This window comes from Streptopelia decaocto (genome assembly GCF_964273445.1).
Source record: "Streptopelia decaocto genome assembly, chromosome: 7".
Lineage (NCBI taxonomy): Eukaryota > Metazoa > Chordata > Aves > Columbiformes > Columbidae > Streptopelia > Streptopelia decaocto.
The window spans coordinates 66,220,265-66,240,963 of record NC_138661.1 but is presented as its reverse complement, the minus strand read 5'-3'; the positions used below and the strand labels follow the sequence as shown (position 1 = coordinate 66,240,963).

Below are 20,699 nucleotides of genomic sequence, written 5' to 3'. Positions count from 1 at the left end.
AAATAATTCTATGATTCTATGATTAATATCAAGGTAATTAAAACTACAGATAAAGCTTTTCTCCTGTTGGTGAATCATTCTCCTCCCTATTGTCAGTGTCTTTTAACAAGAAAAATCATTGAAATGTTTCAAAAGGGATCTGTATTGTGTGTCACACCTGTGGGATATTCAAGTGTTTGCTCTGCACTCAAACTGTTAAATCACATTACTCGACCTACATTACAAATCTCTGGAGCTACACTCTAAATAAAATAGCTTGTTTCCCTAGGAATTATAAAACATACGAGATATCAAAATACCTATTATTGAAACTCAGTTTTAGTGTGAGTTCGATTTTTACAATGGGTTCAGCTTAATTTGAACAGGCAAGGTTAATTTTCTTTGATTGTAGTACGACCATGCCTTTATACTTGATAAAAGCAGCAATGAGAAAACTGAAAATTGAAAGAATTATGTGAGGGCCAAGAAAACTTGTGACAGAAATAAATTTGGCAAGAGGTTCTAAAGACTGATCAGAGAGGGTCACATTTAAAGTTTTCTCTATGCCCATTTAGAGGTACTAATATTTCAAGTTATTGTACGATGTTTGCTTTTACCAATGTGATATTAAATTATTACTGAGAGTGTTATGTAACTATTCATGGTATTTACATAAGAGAAAAAGGATCTAATGCTTCTTATGTCTCTTTTCTATTTAGTTTTAAGCATCGGTGAAGGTGGATTCTGGGAAGGCAGCACCCGGGGACATATTGGATGGTTTCCTGCAGAGTGCGTTGAAGAAGTTCAGTGTAAACCAAATGAAAGCAAACCAGGTAATCGGATCAAGTTCCTGTTCAATCCTAATAATGCCAAATGTGATGTATCTGTCCAAGCAGAGAGGCAGCCCAGACAGTAACGTGTTGTACAGCAGCACGTTTGTGCAGTACTAGAAACTGCCGAATTAAAATAGAAAGCTGGGTTTATTGATCAGATTTTGCTGGATGCTCTCCAAACAGTCTTTCTCATGAGGGACTGTGCTCCAAAGTACTGCAAAATCATTTAGACAGAGCTGTTTGCAGACGTTCTGTAAAGCATTATGCTGCATTTTATTTTCGGGCAGTATGGGAGAATGGTTAATTAGACAAATAATGAAGAAAAACTGGCCAGTCATCTCCTGATCTGAGGTGGTCATACAATGCATTCAGCTCTTGTTCACAGCAGTAAAGATCCCGCTGTTGACCTTTTCCTAAATTTTAGAGGAGGCGTCCATTAGTGGGGTGTCCCATTTACATCCTTGCTGATAGTGAGGAAAGAGAATCCTCTTTTATCATATACTTGTACTGCCACGAGTAAGTACAACAAAAGTGACTATAAGCAGAGAGTCTTTGCAGTTCTGGTATAATAAAAGAAATGTACTTTGAAGCCTCTTATTTTAAGAATTACCTACCATCTCATAATTTCACTGCTTTTAAGAATTAAGATATGAGGACATCCTCTCTAATTAAAACCTCATTATAAATGAACTCTGAGAACATAATTAATGTTCTCCAGGAGTGTATGCAATTTTAAATTAACTCTTGATGGGGTTTGGATCTCCTCTGTATTGTTTAAGAACTTCTGGCATTGCACAGACAATATACTAAAATTTCTGCATTGTATCATCCATTCATGAACATTATTCTTTTATGTATGTCATTATAAGCTGCACAGGTATAGTTTTCTTTTGTTATATATACCCACTGTATAAACATGAAAGAATGAAATAGAGTGCACTGGACGAGAGAATAGTTCCAGAGTAGTAAGGATTTGGAAATATTTATAAGGTTTTATAATAATTTTGATTTCATTGGTGTCAAAAGGATATACTTGCTTTTCTATTTCCCTTTTGAAAGAGAAAAGGAGGCAAAACCAGATCTAGTATTTGGAGGGAATGGATTTAGCCTCTGAGAATAGAGAGAGAATAGTTATGCAGCTCTTCAAAGGGCTTAAGAACAAATCAGAAATTGAAGATGGAGGAATATTAAACAATAAGAAGATTGAGGTTGGAATTGGCAAATCTAGGAACAGTGCTGTTCTCAAATACTGGATGTAAAGAGAGAATAACAAGTTGCAATTCTAGTGTGACTTCATGTGTTGGCAACGTTATGGAAGTTGAATAAATTCCGTCAATGTGGAACATAAGCTGGTGAAGAGCCACATGTGAACTGTTCTGAAGATCCTTTAGTAAAACCTTGTGGTCACTTGATTGAAAGACTTCAGAAAGATGCAGTTTATGTAAGTCATCACTAACACCTTTCTTGGGTCTATTATGGCAATTCTGCATTAAATTTGTGCTCCATTGAATTTGTCTTCAAATCTGACAAAAATTCCGGGAAGGGGCATTAAGGGGAGTTCTAAAACGTGAAAGGAGTTTTGCACCTTCTTTAGATATATAAAGTGGTTCTGAAGAGCAGGTAACCAAACCTGTGTGTCAAAAATCCTTAAAGACGTTTTCAAGAAATACTGTAGAAAGTAAATTCAGTGTATGATATGATAGCTTTAATATAGAACAAGATTGGTTTTGGGCAAAAATTTCTTTGATCATTCAAAGGAAAATGAAAATTAAGAAAAAACATTGTCACAAGAAAAGCAAAAGGATTACCAAAGCTGCAGGTGTTGAAAGAATATCAACAGAAACATCTTACACATTTTCTGACGTGAAATTACAAAAACTTATGCCATGCGTCTGCCAAAACACCAGAGCATTTGCTCCAATTTATACCTTTTCCATACTGTTGTCTTTCTGATTGTTTTCCTATTTGTTTATAGTATAGTGTGCATAATAATGTCAACATAGCTAGAGACTTTAAATATACCATTCTTCCACTCCAAAAAACATTAAAATTTAATTAAAAACCCACAAAATTGGCACATTTTCTATGCCTTTGCGTGGCTGTCTTGCAAAATGACCTGCACCCAGAAGGCACAAGTGCTTCTCTCTGTAATGCAATAGATGTTGGAGGTATGAGTATGAGATACATGAAATCCAGAGTAAGCGCCATATTATTATTGAAATACGGTATAGACTGAAAGCAGCTGATGATGGAGTAGCTCTGTGCAGTTAGCTTCATTCCCTTTGCATGGGAACCAATGGAAATGAAAGAGGAGAGCTTTATAAGCAAAAATCTGCCAGTACTTCCTCTGAGGACAGATGCAAAAATGTGTTAAGCATGGTGAAATGATTAGAAATTAAATTAGGTCTGCTGGGATGGCTGAAAGAACATCAACTGAGAAACATCACAAACTTGTGCGAGTTGCAAGAATTTGCATCATGGACTTTGCAAAGCAGCAGAACTTCTTATGATAATGATTTAGAAAGCAAATCATCATATTGTGTAGGGAATGAATCTCAAAGTCAGCCTTTTTCAGACCAGCACCACAGTTCTTTCCTACAAATAAGATTTAGGAACATTTCTTCAAACAGCTTCTCTTTGCTGTTAAGTTTGAATAATTGTGTTTAATAGCAGCGTGTCGTTTGCGTGCCGTGAATGAAAGAAAGAGAAATAGTTCTTGGAAAAACCCAAACCACAATTAAACACGACGTGCCCAGTAAAACCGGCGGGCAGGTGTTTCGTGTCATGCTGATGTATAATCTCACTTGTAAGACACGTTCCAGGGAACTTTCATTGCCATCCCGACTGGCGGGTGGAAGCGGGCAGCCCGGAGCAGCACCTGGCTCCTGGGATCTCTTCAAAGATATCACGCTAGCTTGGCAAGTTCTGTTTTCCAAAAAAAAAATCGCGTTGACTGGCATTAATTCTATATCCCTTCTTTAATCCTTCATTAATCGAGCCTTGTAGGAATTATGCCATTATTTTGCTAGGATTGATGCCAGGCTTACAGGCTTTTAATTATCCAGGTTGTCTCATTTGCCCTTTAATAGCACTGGCACAGGACCCGCTGCCTTTCCCTCTCAAGAAGTTTCCTTGACATTTCAAGATCTAATGAAAAGAGAATAATGACAAAGAAAATCGTTATCAGTACTCTGCTAAGTTCTTTTGCCTGCTTTTAAATAATTCTTAGCCACAAAACCTTCGAACCATCTCGTTTTAAAAAGCATCGCCTTACTAACCAGTTTTTAACATTCTCCAGAATTATTCTTAGACTGAGAGTATTCTTTCAGATGGGGTTGAGACATCTTGCTTTTTCCCTGTACAAACACAGAATACAAATGGTACATATTTCTTCTTTTTCCTATGTTATTCAGTAATGAACCAATTCCATTCTTAAATTTATTTGTGTTCCTAAAACTGTGAAAATATGCTGTGTTGTGTTTGGGGTTTTGTTTGTTTGTTTGTTTCCTAAAATGATCTTGGTAGATTGAAGAAAGTTCTGCACGGGAGAAACTTCATTCATATAAAATCCAATTTAACTAAAATCTATGCAAATGTGAGGTACTCCCTTTGGTTAAGAGACATCTTAGAAGGATTTATTAGCCAAGCGCTGTTGGTGCTGCAGGGAATCACAGGTCATCTTGGATCTCTGGCAGCAGTAGCTTGCATCCACTGAGAATATATTATGTGACATAGCTTTATTTACATTTTCTATCTCTAAAAAACCCAAGACTTTTCATTTTACCAGTTTATTCTTCCTTTAAAATTCACTATCCTGCTTAAAATAGTAAGAATTCCTACCTAATACCTTCCAATAGCAAATGAAGCACAGAAGAATCTGTTGTCCATAAAATCAGCTGTCCCACCAAAGGAAGATATAGTTTTCTTCCTTCTATTTAAGTTTAGGTATTTCCATTTGCTTTTTTTTCCATCATAGGTTATTACTCCGACTTGAGAGATTTACGATAAAAACGCTTTCTGTTAGACTTGTGATTTTATACTCCATGTCCGTCAGAATTCAGAGATATAGATTATCTGGTTGTTCATATCTGAGATGAAAAGTATTCATTTACTTTTCTAACTAGAAGTTACCTTTAATTACATCCTGTCTTTACTGATTATTGTCCTACTGATGTGCCTGAAGACCTCTTAGATTTTACAAATGATACTGAAACACAGGCAGACTCAGCATGTCTTTTAGTGATTCTTTCTTGCCGTCTTTCAACTCTTGGCCTTTTCTTGAGTTCCAGTTTATTTCAGACTAGATCTCATCCGGCCACGTGGCTTGAGCGACCATTGGCAGTTGTTCAAGAGCTCGTTTTTCCATGAAAAAGTCAAATTTGCAGACTCCGGTCTGCTCAGTCCTGTGGGCTGCAGCAGAGCAGGCGGCACTTATTAATAAAAAGCATATTCCTGGCTGAATATTCCTGACTAAAGTGCTGATGTAGATGCGCCCATGCTGACCTCTAGTGTCACTGGTGCTCTGAGCAGACACTACTGAGCATCTAAGCTGGGATTTCTCTCCCAAAATACCTGTACTTAAATGTTTGATATAGCTTCTTCCCGGGTTTCAAGCAACTTGAAGAATATAGTGGCAGATTCATATGGTTCTCTTTCCCATTTCTTTTTACCTATGTAATCATACATGGATGTTATAAATAGAAATTGCAGCGTTCCTTATCTGACATTCCCTCTGGATTTCAGAAGTTACCAAACAAGTCAAAGTTGTGTTAATAAAATGAATGCTTTGCTACATAGACTGCTATTTCTTAACTATAGAATTTTCTTTATTCTGCATTTTTGGTTTTTAACATTTTGTGCTATCAATAAAACCAGATTTATTCCTCATTTCCACCATCCTTTTATATAATCAGCACAACACTTTCCCAGACTTTGCCTGTGAATTGAGGAGCCCCAGCTGTACCAGTAGCTGTTCTGTTCTCTGTGCACAAGTGTCTTGGCACGTATTGGATCTGAAAGTTTTCTTCCCCTTGTCTGCCACATCAAGCTGCTTTCTCTGTGCTGCCTTTCAGAAAAGTCACCAACATTCTTTAACTGCTGGAATATATCTGGATGCTGTTTGGAAGAATCAGAGTTGGCAGAAGGGGTGTGTGTGCCAGGGACCTGCTAACAGGGGGACAGGGTGCGTGGTTACACACACGCCACAGCACAAGTTACAGCATTGACTGTGTCCTTATGGACACATGTTGTCTGCCCGAAGTGCTGAAAAACTGAATTTCCCCAGGTTATGCTCTTATGTAGCTTATAGTTAATTTCAAACATCCCTTTGTGAGAAGGATGGGTGGCAGAAAATTAAATTTTGACTTTTTTTTTCCTACATTTTTAAGTGTATCCAGGCAGGGATGTGGTAGGTAGATTACAAAGAACTGATATCACTGGGTATACCCTGTGATATGCACTAAAACATACCACAGAAATTTGGTCTGTGTGTGCGTGCTCATCCCATTGCATCCCGGTGTGGAATAGAAATGTAATATGCTGAGCCTGGAAGTCCCCATCCCCAAATCCTCAAGCCCAGAGGAGATGATGGAGCATGTGTTCACAACTAAGGATTTATTTTCTCAATAGAAAAGGAAATAAATGTGCACCCATCTCAACCTGACGTGCAAGCAGAGCTCTTGGATAAAGCCATCACACTTCTTCTTCCCGTAAGTTCAAGGTCACCTAATTTTGTCAGTCACAGGTGGACAGTTTAAGGTGCATTTGAAGTCTCTCAGTTTGCATTCAGATATTAGTTCCTGAGCTCATGAAATTTGTAAGTTGTAGCTCTGCTCATTCTAGAAGGATAGGAAACTTTGATTTACCCAATTTGCTGTTTGGACACAATAGATACCCAGAACATAATCAGCTGTGAAAGCAAACCCTGGTCACATATGAAACAACTTTTTCCTGTTTTCTTAAGATCAGTTCTTGGTAGTTATTTAGGTAGAAAGAGAACTGTAAGAATGTATGGAAACATTTAAGAGATTATTAGAATTCTGAAGAATTCTCTAAACTGAATAACTTTGAAAACCACTGGAAGGAAGAGGGTTTCAACAAGACAGAAGATCCTGCAAATAGGAGATGTTACCTGACCAGATGAGTGCCTCGAGCTTTTTGATAAAAGGTTTTGATAAATGCTCCTTCTACATCATTTCACCTTGAATAGAAGGTACCTGTGACAAAATTGTCATGCAACTTAAACTGATTGACATGAGGACAAGACATTACTGCAGCTGGAAGTACTGAACGGAGAAAGCATAAAAATAAGTTATTATATAAGAAAGGAAAGACGTGGATATAAAGTCAGCCATTTGAAAATGGATAGGAAAGCTCAAGAGATTAATATGATATCTTTGTAATCCCAAATAGAGTCCTAAGTGCGAGATGTGCAGTCCCACAGGTGTGTTTAGTGAAGTTTATCCATGTCTGTTTGAGGAACGTTGTCCAGCTGTCAACCGCTGGTACCCAGAGCTCAAACTGACAGGTCAAACACTATTCCTCCTGCTTTGAAGGATACTGTCCTAAGCTCTGAAATAGTCTTTTCTGCCTTGCTTTGGCATTTTGCAAAACGAACCATGTGGCTGACAGGATTCTGAAAACTTTCATCTTTTGAGAAGCGATTTATTTTTTGCCACAAAATATCCTTCCCATGTACAGATTTTTAAGTAAAAAAAAAAAGTGAATAGGTGACACAACTCAGCACAGTGATCATCCACAAAGACGCTGTGTTCTGCTTCAGGGCTTAGAAAGATCAGGAATATGCTACGTACTGTATTTTTTTTGCATAAACTGCATTCCCTTTGGTCAAACAATTGGAAAAATACTTTATACTGGAACTATATGCAAAGAACTAGAGCCAAGGTGCTGGCAAGTCAGTCCATAAACCCCAGCTGATGTAGGAGCTTGGAGCAGAAATATTCAACTGATTCTGTCAACTTTGAGGGTGTAAATCAACTCCACGTTTTGTCTCAAGTGCTGGAAATTTAAAGAATGAATCTCAGCAAGTTTCTACACATCAGCTTTGCTGAGCAAAGCGTTTGTGTTCTCAGTCATGATAAACAGACTTTTAAATGATAATAATTTCATTATTCATCCAGTTTTTGAGAACAGCACAAAGCAAAAACATTTAAAAAAATATTCAAAAGAAAGAAAATACAAGCCTAGGTCTAGAAGGGAAGTCTGTCTGCATCTTTATCTGTGAATAACTAATTTTTAATTCATAATATTTTGCTGTCTCGGCTCTTCGTCCGACATGCACTTCATCCCGTTCACTCTGATTTTCCTCCTTGCAAAGAGCCACTTAGGAGTAACTCTAATCAGCTGAAAAGGAGCAACACGGTTCTCTAAAGCATTGAAATAGGCTAAAAATAAATTGCACAGCGATATAAAATTAAACTTACGTGTTAGGAAAGTCAATATTTCAAATGCATCTGGGATTGTTGATGTGTGAAATCAGACATGCGAGTGTAGAGTTTTCCCTTTTCTGATTCTTTCTGCATTTTTTCCTCAAAAAAATGTCTATCAGGATAAAAAAAAACCACAAACTCTGAAGAGTGTCTCAAAAAAATGGAGTTACCACTATATATTCCCTTCCTTTTCTTTCCAGTGATGCACTCACAGTTTCTGTTCAAAACCACAGTCCATCTAACATTAAGAAGCAACTTTTAAAGTCTAAGACCAAATATAGATACTAAAATGCCTAATGTTACAAATTACTTTAGAAGTATGAAGAAGATATAGGTATAAAGTGAATGATTTACAAAGCAAAAGAGCCTCCTGAGGAATATAAACCCCATTATTGGCTTAAGACAGAAAACTTCACCCTGTGGCAGAATTTGAGCAGCCGTTTTATGCAATGTACTAACAATCTATAAATAATACTCTTTTTTTATAATTATTATTATTCATTTGATTTCTTGTGGAAATACACATGAAACATGGGGTTTTCAGCCCTTCAAAATCTGGGATCAAGTTATTTGAGTTTTAACTGATTTGCCATATCTTTGGTACTTCTTGATATCTTGTGATCTTATGATAAAATATATGTGATCTTTACTTTTTCTATAAATGTCTTCAGTTGTAGTAGCATTAGGTTTTGGTTTTTATTTTTATTCTACATCAATTTTTTTCCTGAAAATCTGTTTAGTCGGAATTCTCTGATGCGCCTGTGCAAGTATTATTTATACCAGGATACAACTTCTGTTAAAATCATTCTAGGTATCTATCAGGATTAAATAAAGCACCATATTTCATTTAACTCAGTTCATTTAGCATAACCTAACACTTTTAAAAATTTAAAATGGCTGATATAAAGCAAGGCAAGTCTTAGATCTATGCATATTCTGAAAGTGCTGGTAAGTCATCTTTTTCTTCTGTATTCTATACTAAATGACACATTTGGGTTTTTTCCCCTCTTATTTTTAATGGCTCAGATAAAAGGCTTGACAACAGAGGCTGAAAACTCTTTGAAACACTCCCCAGTTATTTGAGATCAGGTTCGTATTAATCTAAGGAAGATGATAGAGCATCTGCTTACAGGATGCTGGAGGTGATCAGGAAAATTATACCTAAATAGCTGTCAGAAAATCCATATTCTGTTCTTAAATTACGTCACTGCTTTTTACTTCCATACGTGCCTGCAAGAATAGAGAATGGAAAAAAGGGGCTTTTTCCAGCTGGCTAAAACATCCACCGATGCCTGATGGGGAGAAAATGCCTTGATGATGTGCTACGTGATGACAGGGACTGATCATAGGAAAGCAGCATGAAAACAAACACGGTATTGTGATTCACCGAAAAACCCAATCAGTTATCACATTACACACCACTCGCCAATTTTATGCTGTAGAGCAAACCATGCAAGTGGAACCACCTCCCTCTGCTAATTTTATCATTGGATTGGTATTAAAGGGAAACTCCAGGGTCTCACCTTGTGACCTGTTAACTCATACTAGTGCGTTAAGGGCTTTAAAGCGTAATTTATTCAAATGTAGATCTTCTCTCCATCCTTTCATCCTGGACTCAGCCAGCTCTGGATTTTCTGTGGCAGTGGTTTGAAAGGTTATACCTGCAGTGTTGGGCTTTGAAGTTGGTTGTGCTTGCTTCGAGTTTCCGTATCCCGGAGTGTGTTTATTTAGCTGAAAGAACTTCACATCAATATTGATAGTCTTATTTGTCAAGCCAGGAATAGGTTATTTGTCTTCAAATAAAACAGACAAACCTGAGTAAATGTTTCTAATTCCGAACTCACAAAATGTATTGAATTTTAAGTGGTCGTGGAGCTTGACTACGTTATTTATAAAAGCATGTTTGTATTTGGGACTGAGTTTGGAGCTCTGGTTCTGCTTTCTGATCTGAAGTCAGAGATACCCAGTGACTTTCTTAACCCTCAGTTCAGGTGACAATTCACAAATACCAAAAGCGGCTGCAAAAGTCAAGATAATTTTGTGGTTTTTTAAAAGCAAAAAGGGCTTCAGTGTATTGTCTTGGGCCTTTGTTTTTGTAGTTAAAGTTCAACGATAGTTACACAAAAATCACAGGGAGCTATGGAGTCTTTACTTTATGCTTATAGATATGTTATACACATATCAAGCACTAGTTTAATGTTGTCCAGAGAGACATTTCAAATAGTTACGTATTTTGGCTGCTGTCCTGGAAATAATAAAAGGAATTATATTTGATTTGCTGTGCAACAGATTAGTAGTTTAAGGAAATGAAATATAAGGTATCCTTTACTCATTTATCTAAAAATTCCTTATGCTTAAAAAATTAAAGTTTGTGGAGTAAAGGTTCACAAGAAACCTCTAGAAATGATAACATTACCTTTTGGCTGAATAGTTAAAATGTTGGATCATATGGGTTAAGAAAAGGGCTTTTCATCTACTGAACATGTTTTTGTGCAATAATACCCTGCAGCAGATGGGAAACTGAAGTTGGGTAACAAGAGTAGAAGTCTTTGCCACCCCTTTATAATGAGATATAATGAGAGCGTTGGTGTTTCAAGAATGTGCTGGAAATGTTCATAGGTGTTGGGGAAGTCATGCATGGTCAAAACAAAAATGGATTGGCAAAAGCAATACAGTCAAATACCAAAACATTGATAACAGACAGGGCTTGAAAATACCTTTACAGTGGAAGGGAGGAAGATACGTTGAAAAATGATTATTCCACGAGGCTGTGCCAAGGTGTGTCTGCGCCAAGGTGTGTCTGCAGGAGGGGAGGGAAGGGAAGGGGCTTTGTGCTTTTAGTACATCTGCACTTTGGGAGTTGTCAGTTGAAAAGTACCAAACCACAAGAATAAGCCAATATTTCTGTAAAGTTTTAAATAAAGTTAGTGCAGACTTGCTTCCAGATGCATTTACATGGCTACGTATAAGACAGAGACTAATCACTTAATAATAACTCTGTCTTCTATGTTGTCTGTGCGATCATATCCTTTTTTGGGGTGCCAATTTTGTGCAGCAGTATTTTCTTTCTCAATTAATTTTTCTTTTCCCCACTCCTTCTGTGTGCTCTGCAGTTGTACTGGCACAAAGTTTGTGCAGCTGCATTTTGGACTGAAAGGGAAAACCGTAGTTATTTGTTAGTTTTTAAGTCTGTCCTGTAAGGACACTCACTTGGAAAAATGATCAATGATTAATGGAAAGGACATGAATCCCATCACTTGATACTTCCTAGAATTGCAGCCTGAGTCTGATAACACAACAATTACCAAAGAGCAGGAGCCAACAAGCACCCTCTGCTCTGCAGGAATAAGCTGATGGCAATTACGAAGCACTTAAAAACAATTAATCCTTTCCGTGATGCTTTTGTGGTACCAGTGCAGTTTATCAGATTGAACATAGACAGCAAAGCTGCAGTGGGGAAAGATTCATATCACATACCTATATACATTTATATGGTATTCACATTTCCAGCTGAGCAAATCACCTTCAGATACCTTTCTACCTTTTTAGTGTGTCTGTGTGCTTCAAACATTTAGCTCACCCCATACATTTAGGGGTGCAAGCCAGTCCTTTGCTAGTCAAGTTTAACAAATCAAACAGGAAGCGGGAGGAAGGACGGGAATCCTCATGACACTATTTATTTGCCATCAGAATTAAACTCCAGGATAAAAGAATTCTAAACAAAAAAATTAGAAAAAACCCCTCTGAATTGCAGCTGCTATTTCCATCCTAAATGTTTTGTCTCTCAGACAACTCAGAAAACTATTTATTTATGTTATGTTAGCATTTGTTAGTCAAAACTTAAAAACGAAACGTAACAGTTATATTCCTGACTCTAAATCCCTATAGATTGTAATTTTCTCTTCCTTTGCCAGGATAAAACCTGTGCTTTGGTTTGGTCTCATATAAAACTTTGAAGACTTTGAGTAGGCCTCTGGTTGAGAGGAAATGTGTATATATATATATATATATATATATACACATACACACACACATATATATGTATATTGTATATATCTCTCTCTCTACAGGAATTGTCCAAGGCACTTTCACAAAAATCCCAAATCTGTCTGGTTAAGATTTTATCATCTGAACACAGGATAAAGTTACATGCAGTGAACAAAAGACTATGAGAAAAGCAATGCCAGGAATTATTTGTTTTTAAGAACCAGAGGATGTTTAAAATATCATAGGAATAACAGTGATTTTTGCCAAGTGCTTGCCCCAGAAAATAGAAGGGCAAGTTATAGATAAGTGCACTGATTAGTGCTGCAGGAAGAAAAACGTAGATAAAATCAGAGGAGAGGTACAAGGCAAAATTGGAATAGACATGTAATCCATCGCATTTTTGTGTTTACTGGTAAGTGCTGTGAGGATCCTACATGTGGGCTGTTCGCTGCTGATAAAATGATGTGCACAGACAAGGGAAATCTGGCTAAAAAGTGAAACAGCGAGTCTGGAGATAAGGAGCTCCCGTGGCTGGAAAAGGAACTTGCAGGGTTGCTGTAGTTCTTTGGTGATACCATCTCAATTTTAAACACTTTGCATCTTCAGACATTTCTGCTCAACAGTGTAGAGCTGTGAAGTAAAGAGTATTAATAATTTTTATTTTTAATGATCTAGGCTTCTGTAGCTCTGGGGCAGTTCTGGGCCTTTCTTCCTTGGTCCCTATGATAACCACAGGGCTCCACTTTCTTCAGTTTCTTTTCCTGAGCTTTTCTCTTGTGAAAATAGCAGAGAACCAAGACCCCTTCTTTGCTCCATCCTCTTAATTATCTTGTGAGCAGCACTTAGAGGTCAACACGGCACCCCTAAGCTTTATAATTATCTACCCATCTTTAACTACTCACTGAACATCCACATCATTACAGGTAAGAGGACACAAAATCACATAGTTTTCCTTTTCTTTTTTTCCCCCCTGTTCTTATTTGCTTATTCGAATAAGAAAATAAAGTGAAAAATCCTCTAGAAATGTAGCAGTACCCAAAGCCAAGTTACTGTGAGTTCTGATGGGTCATGCTGTGTTTGAAGGGTGCACTGCAAGGCAATCGGAGGAAACTGAAATTCCTAATTGAATGCTAATTAATTAGGAAAACAGGTATATCAGGTGAACTTTTTTTTGTTCTTCCCTCATTCTTGCACCATTTTTAGACAACAAGTTTTAAGGGTGTAGTTTGGTTTTGAATGGACATTTGAAATCTTTATATTAGTTTTACTCATTTTGTTTAATTCTTTCATCACAAATGAATGCGATTTTCGAGGTGTACACTGCTGACATGGTGAGGTATCACCTATTTTCTTGGCAGCAGCTGGACACAGGAAAATTTGTATTTTCTTGCAAATTTCTTGTTTAATGGGGACAATGGTAGAGTCCGCAGAAAAACAGGGAGGCAGAAATGATTGTCAGAAGGATCATGCGTTCCTGCTCTGCAATTAAATAATAGGTAATGCTCATTATTTATCTAATTTATGCCTATGAGGTAGTCTGACAAAGTGAGAAAATGCGGTTCCTGCTGAACAGCTTCGTGTTTATTTTCTCTCTGCATCATATCTCATCTCCTGAGGATTTCTTCTGTGCTGCAGCATAGAAGATGCTATTTTAGGGACTGATGTCCTCAGGTCCCCACTCCCCCAAAACATCTTGCAATATTGTTAAGAAGTCCAGACACTCGGTACTATGTGTAGACACAGTCCCGGACCTTGACACAAGGGCTTAATGACTCCAAGTAGCTTGGGGTGGGAAGTGTTAGTAAGACTGAGAAGTAAGGAAAAACATACACCTGGGAGCAAAATAAATGACGTGGTTGCAAGTGCTGTTAGTTCTGTGTATTTCAGTGCACCACAAGCCCAGTTTCCCTTCTGTGCTGGGTACGTATTTAACTGGATGGTTAATAGTGCCACTAACCTGTGAAATTGATGTAATTTTTTAATGTTAATTTGTGTGTAAAACTCTCCATAAATTGTTCCTAAAATAATGACCGATGTGTTTGAAGCTTGAGGAATCTTGAAATGGAGTTTGTGCTTAATTGTGTTTTGTACGTGAATAGAACTATCTAACGTTACTGCATTTCTTTTTCTCATTAAACAAGAGTTGAGTTTATTAGCATATATCTTATTAGCTGTCTAATAAGTGTGGATAATACTCATTATTTAATTAGAAGCCTCACCTCTAACAAAGTGTTTTTAAGTATTAATTTTGATAGGTGTTTTAGGGTTCAGTTCTGAAAATGTAAAATACTTAAACCTAGAGGTGAACTGCAGTGACTTTATGAGCTACACTGTAGTTCTGGACTTTGGGATTCAGTGCGGTTTCACCATATTGAAAGATTTGGAAGACTGAAATGTGTGATATGATGATGGTAGAACAGAAAGAATAGAATGAGTTAGTTGCTGGCAGTATCACAGGTAGTCCTTTCTACACAGGGAAGAGGATCTGGGCTTTCTAATAAGATTCACCCTGACAAGGATTTTCCCTTAATCCTCATGTTTCCAATAGCTCAAACAGATTAGTTGGATACTGAAATGGGTAGGTTGAAAATACCATTTATCTCTGATTGCTGGAATCTCTTTCTGGGAAGCTTTTGGGAGGACAGCGGTTGTTTCTGTTGTTTAAACCAGAGTTTTCAGATTAACCCTGGAAAAACCTCTTACGGTGCAGGCTCTGGATGATGGAACCTGTCACTAAGTGGCAGATTAATGGTTGGACTTTCAGCTGCCATTTCAAAGCACGGAGAAAGCACATTAACCACAATAGCCTGTTAAACAGCTTATTGTTTTTAACAAAAATAAATAAGCTTGAAATGATTATTTTCTGAATATGACTTAATTTGCATTCTGGCATATCCACATCCACAGCACGTGATAGCAGCCCTGTCATCAGCCCAGGTTTGGGCTCAGCTTGGGAGGCATAGACTAGGATAATAAAGAGTATTAAAGTCACTAAAAGTTTGTGGCTGTCATGACGAGTATTCTGAACTGCAGGTGTGAAGTTAAATTGCCACAAATCTCTGTCATTCTACTTTCAAAGTGTTTTAATCCATTCCTTTAGATTAAGTTAATTTTGCCCAAGTAGTCTGTTACAGTCAGGCTTTCATGTTGTAAAAAAGGTCACTTAAAGGAGCATGAAAATAAGAAATCCAGTTCACCCCACCTCCTGAAACATGAAAATGTAGTTTCATGTTTTCACAAACATAGTTATGACTTAACATTAATACCATTTATCAATGTAAGAGACCAAAGATTTCCTAGTAAGCGTATTTTCCAGACCTAAACAGCATTTTGCTTGAAATGCGACTGATACTAAGCATTAAGACACTTAAAAATGCACCATTGCTTATAAAAGATATTTTTAAAGCTTGAATTTTAAAAGTATACTATTGCTAAAGTGTGTGTGTTTGTTTGTTTTTTAAGGCTCTGTTTTACAAAGATACATTTTAAATGTTTGTTGGGTTTTGGTTTGTTTGTTTTTCTAAAGCTTGCACAATGTAACATTGTGATTTCCCCACCTGTGAAACTTGCCGCATATATTTTAGCTGCTTGGTTTTGATGCCCTAAGGCAGGTTGTACTGGTGACCTTGCAATACTCACTTTGCTTATATGGTCAAACTTACGTGCATATGAATGCGCCGCTGATTTGTATTGATTTTTCTCTTCCTTGTTATTAATCAAGACTGAACATGGAGAAATTTATTAAGGCTTTCCCTCTGATTTTCTTGGTAATCTATTCTAGTGTGCAAAAAGAAAATAATACTTTACAGACCATCTTACAAATGTACCTAATACATGATCTAGTGCTCATTAACGTACCTCCTTCTTGGGGTTTTCAACATCTCCAGAACAAGAACATATTTAGAATTGTTATTACATGCATTCGATGAGCATTTAAGTCAAAGCTTCAAATCTTTTATTACAGAAGTCAGAAATTAAAACCTCAAACATCTGGCCAGGATAATTTCTCGATAAATCTGACTGTTCTGGTATCTTTATGTGGAATATCAATATTCACAAGCCTTCCTACATCCTTAACTTGCTGATTGTATCGTTTGAGTACAGAAAATCAATTACTCTTACCTACAGGAGCAGAATTTTAAAAAGATACAATCAGGGTTGAATTTCATTCTCCAATTTAAGTTCTGGATGCTGTGTGCGTACATTTCATCTGTGCCCCTTGGTTAAATTCCCCTTTGGGCTCCCAATAAGGTCACCAGTGCGCTGCCTTATTCCCAAAGCCCTTCCAGCTGTTAGCCAGGTGTGTTCGGTTTCCTCTATTGATTATTAGAGCTCACAAAGCAGTAAACCCACAGTATTGTGAATTTCTGTGAATGGAGAGATCAGCAAAATGAATGAACAAAGAAGGGTTTGCTACTTTTTTTTGTGGTTTATAATGTATCTATGCGCAGGAATGTAAATCACTGTGTAGACAGTCATTTTTCACGTGGGGGATTTATCTTAATCCACTACCTGGTAATGAAAAAGGACGGAAACAATATTCTTTAAATCTATCTGGTATTGTATTAGGTTTTTTAAATTATAATAGTTTTGTCTGTGCGTGTTCTGAGGGATATATCTAGTTTTAATGTGGAGCTTTTTATGGTAATTATTAATTATAAGTTGGCACAGCTTGCAGTTTTCCAACTGATATTGTGCAAGAGCCTTTTCTTACATTTCTTAATAAGCAAATTCATCAAGAGTGTGAGGGGTCCTAACGAGTTTCCTTGCTATCAGACTATATACAGAACATGACCTTACTCCAGTTTTCCAATGAGACACCCCTAGCGAGGTTATGTTCTCCTGTGATCAGCTGAATGGGACTTGATTCTACATGTATTGCTTGCAAAGTTTGTGTTTAGCATCATTCTAGTCCAGCCTGTGTTCTCAGTGTTACTAAAGGCAGTGGCAGCAGCTGCTCATCTCCTCTCCTTTTACCTGCCATCCAAAGATTCCTTTTTTTCAAGGCAAAATTCATCTGAAAAAGAATATTGTAAGAATTATCCTGTTAATAAAAAGCCAAATCTGCCATCCAAAATCAGTAGAAAAGAAATGGCAACCAATAGGAATATTTTTGAAATAGAAAACATATATTAATATTATTCAGATGAAGCTATTCTGGTTTTCTGAACCTCTTATTTATAAACATGCTGCATAATTTTGTGTATTACGCTTTATATTATTCTAAGTGTCAGCCACACAGCAGGACATCGTCCCAATATCCTAAAGGAGAGAAGGAAAGATAAGCAATGGAAGTGTCAAACCGCTGAAATATTAGAGTCTTCAGTAACATGTCACAAAATGTGCCTCTATCAGACAGGATGTGACTGGGATGCTAAAATGTCTTTTTCAGGTTAGTATGTAAAACTACGTCTTGTTCTGGGAGAGCAAAACATTTTATAATATCTATTACATGGTCTGAGGGCTTGGGGAAAATTCTTGCCTTTAGGATTTTTGTAAAATATGGTTTGTGTTCAACTGTGTTGCAAGTTTCAGCGCAGGCAAGACATCGTGCCGTTGGTCTTTTTTAATAAAATGTGTTGTTTAGGAGATATTGTCACAACACAAAATAGCTTAGATAAAGTGCTTTCTAATTTATTTTTAACTGATGTGGAAGTTATCTCGGTATTTTTTCTTAAGGGGAAAAAAGAGAAGCTGGGTAGCAAGAGGAAAAGGGATCTTTCCTGTCTAGAAGATGCTGGGAAACCACAAATGCCTCCGTGTTCAGCTGTTTGTAGATTCATAGAGAGACCATTATCCTAAAACCTGTTCTGTAAGACAGAAGCCACCTTCTGGAGGGAGCAGGTGAAGCACAGAGAAGTGACAAATCTGCAGAGGGAGCTCAGATGTCCTTGCATGAAAATACTGTGCTTAAGAACTTATCTTTTCTGGTTTTCATCCACACACACAAGAAAATTAGAGTAAAGAGATGAACATGCACGTGATGATAATTAATGTGTAACGTTATTTTAACAGTTGAAGTGAGATGCATTCTTGATACCAGTTCTTGTGTTCGGTAGCTGGACACTAGATGGCATTCTTTGGGTACAGAATTTCAGGGGAAAAGAATGTGTAGTGTTTAATTTGTATTCAGCTGCATTTCAGTCCACTGTTATTTTTCTGCCTTGAATATAAAAACTTGAGGAAGGACGTGTTAGGGCAGCAAGAGAGAGTGGGGAAGGAAGCATTTGACTTTATTTTACTATTTCAGAGGCTGCACCTTCTCAGCAGCATAATTTATCTTGAAATCTAATAATATTGTATAAACAGTTTTGAATGCATTTCTAGTTAGTATGTATGGAAATATGTTTTTGGATTACAGATTAATGTAGATCTATGAATCTGTGATGGGTTTTACTCACGCTCCTTAGATACAATAATCAATCCCTGTGAAGTGTTCTAGAAAATATCACATCTACAAAGCACTTACAACTGTAAGCATCTTATCAGCAGCACAAGCTCTTTGTGGAGTAGACCTGTAGGAAAGCTCTGGTAATCAAGGCAGATACTTACTCATATTGTCTCTTTTAGAGTTGGGACAAGTCAGGTGTATAATATGAGATAACCTGCCTTTCAGAAGCCCATCAGCAATTATGGTTAGACTCAAGGACCATTTCTTGTTCAAACCTGTGGCAAAACTATTGCAGTGCTGCAGAACTCATGGAGGAATTTAAAGTACATTTATTGGTTTAGTAAAAGCTGTGAGTACTAACTGGCAGCTGCCTTCCCTCAGTTGGTGCCATGTTGCAGGGTGAATAAAAGCCGCCGTCATTGATTTCTTCGCTGTGTTTCGGATCTGACTCATCTATTTTGTTCTAATTCAAACTGAGAGATGAAGGATCTCAAGTGGCTCTAAACACCATTCTGTGAGTGTCGTTGAGTTTATTGCAGACAACGTTCTCCGGGCATGTTTGCTGGTTGTTTTTATTGCCTCAGCAGCACAAAGGCCTCGCTCAGCTACAACACCAGTTTTTATGCTGTCTGTGCTACCTGAATTTTTCAGTATAACTAGTGAGATTTTGGGTATCCAGCTTGTGTCAGATACAAGATTATCAATTTACTGGCTTTCTGTTTTTTCTAACATGCCCTCACCACAACACAGGAACCTTCTAGTTTTGAATCATTAAGCATTTCTAGTTTAATACCAAACCAACTTCTGCAGCAAAGAAAAATGATGTTTAACACTCTAAAGCTTTTCGTGTCCTTATGTATAAATAAGAAAAAGCTGTTATCAAAATTCTCATTATTTGACGGGAAAGTTAATCTCTTTCCTAAGAACATAAAGTGAGGGTGACTCAGTAGGTGGCAGCCCGCTTAAGCCAAAGAGGAATAGTGTGAACATAAGGGATTGGGATTTGAATGGAGTGAACTGTTTATTAAATATTTCCATGTCATCTAAAGTCAGTATAACTTGTATATTTTAGTTAGACTCTTACTATTATTAATGGTTTCTTTTTTCTACATTGAGCTGTTCTGTAAAATCATGTTAATAACCCTCTGGAAAAAAAATAGCTGCTTCCTTTTTTTTTTTTTTCCTTTATTTGTTATTGTTTGAGCTTAATTCCTGAGTACTGTTTTATACCCTTCTCTGAAGACAAATTCTTATTAGACATAATTGTAACAGTTGTAATACATCAGTGCTTGGCATTCTGCTGACCAAGCGCTATGTTTCCTGTAGCTCTTCCCACATCTGTGGTTTGTCCCTTCACCTGGCCCAAAGGCACTTATCCCTTACTGGTTTCCAGTAGCAGCTGCATTTCCCAGCTCCTGTTGTCTGCCTCTTGCTCTCGCTTTCTTGTTTACACGTTATCCAGGGGTTTAATTTGATAATTTTTTCTGCAGGATAACCCTTAGATCAGCAATCAGTGTTCTTCTCTCTCGAGTAAATGGCCTGTGCTGCTCCACATCTCCTCTTGCACACTTCTGGTGGCTAAATCCTTTGTACATGCTCTCAGCTCCATAGCAGAAATCAATACTTGTACCTGTTTCGGTGTCAGGTCCGCTGTGGTTCTGTATCAATGACACCGTATCATCTGTCAAACAAATTGTTTCTAATCCTCATCACCAGCAGCATGAGGGGCGTCTCTTTGATTCAGTCCTCTTGGTTGCTAGGGGAGAGACTAGATATTTGATGTTTTTAAAAAATCTTACCTACATGATGGATTTGTGTCCCCAGGAGTACGCGAGCTGTTTGAAAACTAATAACACAAAAATACACTCATTTATAAAAAAATAAGCCAAAGCTTTGCTGGTATAAAACAGCATGTATTCTAAACATGTTAAATATAATTCATATTGCCTTTATCCTGCTGTGTGCTCGCTTCACTCCCAGTCCCTTTCAAGTAGGCTACAATCACTCCTCCTCTGCATGAAAGGAGTGCACTCGTAAAATAGAAATCTTAAAATAAAGCCA

The 20,699-nt window shown here is 37.3% G+C and overlaps 1 protein-coding gene across 1 annotated transcript in view; it reads left to right on the top strand.

The window, feature by feature from the left end:
* The window catches only part of SHANK2 (SH3 and multiple ankyrin repeat domains 2), a gene marked incomplete at both ends in the record, with an annotated part of 273,237 nt that overhangs the window by 95,640 nt on the left and 156,898 nt on the right, over nucleotides 1-20,699 (top strand). Inside the window, one exon of the mRNA XM_082059244.1 lies at nucleotides 699-812. Within this exon, the coding sequence (XP_081915370.1) occupies nucleotides 699-812 (114 nt within the window). The remainder of the gene's footprint in view (nucleotides 1-698; nucleotides 813-20,699) is intronic.